The sequence below is a fragment of the Theobroma umbraticum genome, unplaced genomic scaffold, assembly GCF_002168275.2.
Source record: "Theobroma umbraticum cultivar Fairchild unplaced genomic scaffold, ASM216827v3 scaffold_44.0, whole genome shotgun sequence".
Classification (NCBI taxonomy): Eukaryota; Viridiplantae; Streptophyta; class Magnoliopsida; order Malvales; family Malvaceae; genus Theobroma; species Theobroma umbraticum.
In genome coordinates this window covers 6,150,616-6,155,463 of record NW_018397255.1, presented here as the reverse complement: position 1 = coordinate 6,155,463, position 4,848 = coordinate 6,150,616, and the positions used below count along the sequence as shown (strand labels likewise).

At 38.9% G+C, this 4,848-nt stretch overlaps 2 protein-coding genes across 2 annotated transcripts in view; one reads left to right on the top strand and one right to left on the bottom strand.

Moving 5' to 3' along the window:
• EMB3144 (AAA-type ATPase family protein) overlaps nt 1-402 on the top strand; it is a 13,173-nt gene extending 12,771 nt beyond the window's left edge. The window contains 1 exon segment of the mRNA XM_089782394.1: nt 4-402. The gene's annotated coding sequence lies outside the window, so the exon portion shown is untranslated.
• Nucleotides 403-694: 292 nt separating this feature from the next.
• LOC110429466 (uncharacterized) lies at nt 695-3,786 on the bottom strand. The gene is made up of 5 exons (XM_021445522.2): nt 3,308-3,786; nt 2,609-3,110; nt 2,305-2,506; nt 1,463-1,978; nt 695-1,171 (listed from the first exon to the last, which is right to left on the bottom strand). Exons 1-5 carry the CDS (start codon nt 3,675-3,677, stop codon nt 746-748), a joined length of 2,016 nt encoding a protein of 671 aa, XP_021301197.1. The 5' UTR covers nt 3,678-3,786; the 3' UTR covers nt 695-745.
• Between the last annotated feature and the right edge of the window lie 1,062 nt (nt 3,787-4,848).

Sequence of the window (4,848 nt, the reverse complement as noted above, 5' to 3'; positions counted from 1 at the left end):
CAGTTTTGCATACAATCACTTGCGGCTTTTTCCCTTTATATCTGGGCGTATGTAATCTGCTAGAGTTGGGATGATGGATATTTGATGGCAACTTTTGCTTCACTGCCTACTCCTTGATTACATACTGTTAACTGAAGACTTTCAGATTCAGAGGCCTTGTGAGTTGAGCCATCCTCAATTTTGTAAGTACAAGACGCCAATTGTGCGGATTTTACGGAGTTCTGTTGTATTCTATCATTAGGAGAGAGATATCTGCCATTGCAATGGCAGGCACACCTTCCAAGGCCATTCAAAATAGAGTTATGTTGCTAGCTGTAGAATTTAAATGAATTTTGTGAGCGAGGCGGAGGGAAAATTTCCGACGGCTATTTTCATTTGTAAATTAATCATGAATTGTTGGTATATGGCATTGCCTTTGTTCCAAAAATAAGTAATAATCAGGTTAGAAATGAACTGGTATTGCCATTTTAATCCTGTCCATTAATAATCGTTTTGATTTGTTTGTATGTATTTGCTTTGGTCAAAAAAGGCTGTTGCCAGAAAGTCTGATCACGTTGGGTTACCCATCACGGAATTTGTCAGGAACAGCAAGAAATTTCAGGGTAACAAGTTTGAGTGAATTTAATTTATTAGAACTCTACTAATTCCGTCAGGTAGGGACAAAATTATTCGATTCAACAAAGGCGGCGAGGACACACACAAATTTGGTATGAACTCGACTGGACATCTTGATAGTATGCTATGGTTAAACCCTGAAAGGGAGGAGGTCAAGGTCTAAATCCTCGTGAACCCTACGTTGAGATGGAAACTTGGGGAGGAGAGCAGCGATTCGTCTGGCACCTTTCAAGTACGATGCATACTTAGGGATGACAGAAACATCTGCATCATCGTATTGAGAGGATTGGTCACGGTCCATGCTTATTGCCTGGAAAGCACTAGCCAAAGGCAACACGTGACTTCCCTGACCCATCTCCTTTCCTAACAAGCCTTTAAGTGCCTTCTTCTTGAAAGTCCAGCTGCCAGTTCTCAAGTTGAAATGGTATAGGGGAAGAAACCGTTGGCCATATATGGCTATAAACTCCATCGCAGCAAGGATGAATTCAAACTCCTCATTAGACATGTAGTAAGGAAAGCTAACTCTTGCCCATCCAGGTTTTGCTCCGAAATAGCCCTGCAGTGATCCGTTAAACCCATTCACATTAGATAAAAACTAAGCTAGTGAATTATATGTAATTGCTATTTTATTTTGAAGTTTTATTAAAGAGAGTGTTATGATTTTATTTTAGAAGTCATCATATTAAATAGTATAATCATATTTAACTGTCAACTATTACCTTTAATTCTTCATAAACAAGATTTTTTATTTTATTATTTTTCTTCGTAAATTTGTTAATTTCATTCAATCGGACTACTTATGCATATTCATCATTTCGATTGATATAAAAAATTTTAAGATGTAAACCTTTTCAATAGCTTCTCTAAAGGCAAGGGAGCGAGACTCATCAATATGAAGCAAACTGTGGCCATAAGGTCCAGCACAAGCACAGCCTCCTCGAGCTTGGATTCCAAACAGGTCATTTAGGAGAGTTGCAACAAAAGGGCCATGGAGAGGCTTATCCCTCCTGCTCCCGGTCTCCCCCCACATGAAAAGTCCCCTTTTCATCCGTCCATCTAGCTCATCAACGTGGTTACCTTCCTTGTTGATGGGGCCAGGGCATGAGTTGGTGGTGGAGTAGACGAGGAAAGACAGAATGGCTTGTCTCTCTGTCTCGGTGCTTGTATTTCCTAAAATCCCAATGTTTTGATTTGGGAGAAGCCTCTCTAATGCTTGCTGTATGTATGACTTCTCCTGCTTTTCAATCACTTCATAACCAATGTATTCCTTCACCCAGAAAGCCAACGCTGCCCTAATCATCTGAATTATTTGAGGGGTCCCTGCATTTTCTCTTTCTTCTACGTCACCTACATATAGTGTGTCCTGCAAATTCACCCATTTTAGCACACACTGAATTCGTCAAACACTTTATAATTAACGCATATGTTCCCTATTCAGAAAGTTTAGTTTGTATGGTTGGCTCATATAAAATTATACTTCAATCATAAAGAAAGAAACTTAGCATTCAATAGATCTAAACCACCTAGGGTCCTTCTAAACCAGGAATTTATTTCTCGTATCCTAACTAGCCCAACCGCTACGTACCAAATCATACTTTTATCTCGTCCAACGGACGAAGGGATCCAAAATTCCCTTCAAGATTGGGATCAACAAGAACCAAAAAAGAAAACAAAATACAACTTAATTACCTTTTCGTTGAAACCATTGACATAATTAACAGTGCCACCTCCACAAGTTGATGGAGGAGAAGCTCCCAGCTGATACAGAGCCTTGCTCATTAGAAGGATACCGGGCGATCCAGGACCACCAAGAAACTTATGTGGGCTAAGGAAAACAGCGTCATATCCATCAATCTCCCCTGATCTCATGTCAATCTCCACATAAGGACCGCTATCCACAAAGACAATATATCCAAGTCAACTTCCCATGGCTAAATATTAACACAAAGAGAAAAACTTGGCAGACAAGAACAAAACGTTCTTAGAAATGTACCTTGCTGCGAAGTCAAAGCAAACAAAACCTCCGTACTCATGAAGAAGTTCAGCAATCTCTCGAGTATCTGATTGAATCCCAGTCACATTACTACAAGCAGAAAATGAACCAAGCAAAGGTCTATTGGCGTGTTTATAAAACTCAAGCTGTCGTCTTAGAGCTTCGATGTTGATCAAACCATTCTCATCTAAACCAATCTCCACCACTTCAGCCAGGCTTTGACGCCATGAAAGCAGGTTGGAGTGGTGCTCGTAAGGGCCAACGAAAACCACCCATCTCTTCTCATTGACTAAGCAATTTAATAACCTGTCTCTCAGAATTGATGGGACCGTAATCCCCATAACTTCTTGTAACCTTTTAATTGCTGCCGTTGAGCCGGAGCCACAAAACAGAATTGCATCATCTTGGCCACCACCAAGGCATCTTTTAATGTAATTAGATGCTTCATGCACCATTTTTGTTGTCCTGTGGCCCACATAACTGTCACACGTGTGGGTGTTCCCTACGCACGAACCAAGCAAGATCAGCTGACAAATACGACGTCAAACGAAGAGAAAAATCTTACCCTAATGACACCATCATTTTAAATGAGAGGTCAATGATAACGATCAGTTTTTGTCTGAAATAGCATAGTCATATATATATGTTTTACAGGTATACAATAGTATCACAATCGAAGATCATGGAAAAATTTATTACCATAAGAAGGCAGAACATTGGTGACAATAAAGTTTTCGATGTAGTGAAGACAGCGGCCTGATGCTGTATGATCAGCATAAGTAAGTTTTCTGGTTCCAAAAGGAGAGTCAAACTCTGCATCACCGCCAATGATTTGAGATCGTAGCCAAGACAGCTTTTTGTCAGCTGAGTCAACCTTTGGCACACCCATCTCCAGAGTCCTGAATGATTCGGAACCGTGACAAAGTTTGCTAGGAACATGGGAATAGCCTGGTCGTGAACCTGATGATGATGAATTCCCGTTCCTGATTATTGAAGTTTTACCATTATTTGGTGTCTTCAATTTCCGGGCTTCAGGTGTTTCTCTAAACATGGGTTGCGCTAGCTCCATGTCCACCTTTCGAAACAATAAACTTATGAAAGTTTTTAATGCTGTTTTAGCTTATGACAGAAGAAAGAAGGGAAAAGAAGTAGAAGAAGAATGATGGCAAGGAAAGCAGAGTCAGGTCATTTATAGAAAGTTTATCCAGTGGGTGGCTAACTACGGGCCCATCAAAATCAACTGTAACTAGGAACATTTTCCTTCTATAGAAAAACGAATCCACTGTCCAATGAATTAACTGCAGGAAACTTTCCACTTCCGATTTTTCCATCCATCATATTTGATTTTTTCTTCATCACTCTATCGTATTAATCTTGTAGTTGCGGCAATTGACCTTGAAATGCAAATGTTAGATAAAACAACGGTGTCTGAACCGACGTACAATAATGGACCATTGTAAAATTCGACAGATTTTTCCGTCAGTAATAAAAAGACAAGGAACATGTAAAATAGAATCCACAGTAACTTTGACACGTGCATGGTTTCATTTATTTAATAAGTCCAAAAGATACGACGGAGTTCCAAGTGGAGGCTCTGACTGCCAAACCACAGCCTCTGCGCGTTGATATAAAATATAGTTGGCCGAGAAACCACGGGATCCGAAAAAGATTAAAGAAAAAAGTATAGATAAGTAGAAAAAGGTAGAGGAAGATTATTCCAGAGTGTACGAGTCTGTAATTTCTCATTTCTCTTCCCCCCTGTGAGGCGTGAACGTTGGCTCAGAGACTAAGAATCCTTTTAGCATCACGACCTATTGGAACTACGCAGTCGCGGAATTTGACTGCAACTATAAGGTCAGACATCATAAAAAATTGCAATAAAAAATTCATTCCCGGAAGCAAGGACCGAACTCCAATTTGCATTTTCATTGAACCAAAAGTACAAATTAATTAACATTTTCTTTTTGGCATTTACAACTTGTTTTATAGCTTTAAGGTATATTACAATATTGCAATTTAAATAACTTATAGTGATAGGAGTATTTCTTTTTGGCCATTAAACTTGTAATGTTGTGATGTTTAATAATTTTTAATGGAGATAAAGTGAAAAAATTATGAATATATAATACAAAGGTAAAAAGGGGCACAAGCAAATAAAAGAGTTTTAAAATGATTTGATTTGGGGTGCAATTACCATTATGTATCATTAATTAAGAACAATAGATCTTCAACTAATTTAG

Excerpts from the sequence above, each read along its gene's own strand:
- LOC110429466 (XM_021445522.2), bottom strand. The coding sequence starts at position 3,677 with ATGGAGCTAGCGCAACCCATGTTTAGAGAAACACCTGAAGCCCGGAAA. Across the intron at positions 1,979-2,304 it reads TCAATGGTTTCAACGAAAAG|GACACACTATATGTAGGTGA; the intron begins GTAATTAAGTTG and ends GTGAATTTGCAG. Across the intron at positions 1,172-1,462 it reads TTAGAGAAGCTATTGAAAAG|GGCTATTTCGGAGCAAAACC; the intron begins GTTTACATCTTA and ends GGATCACTGCAG.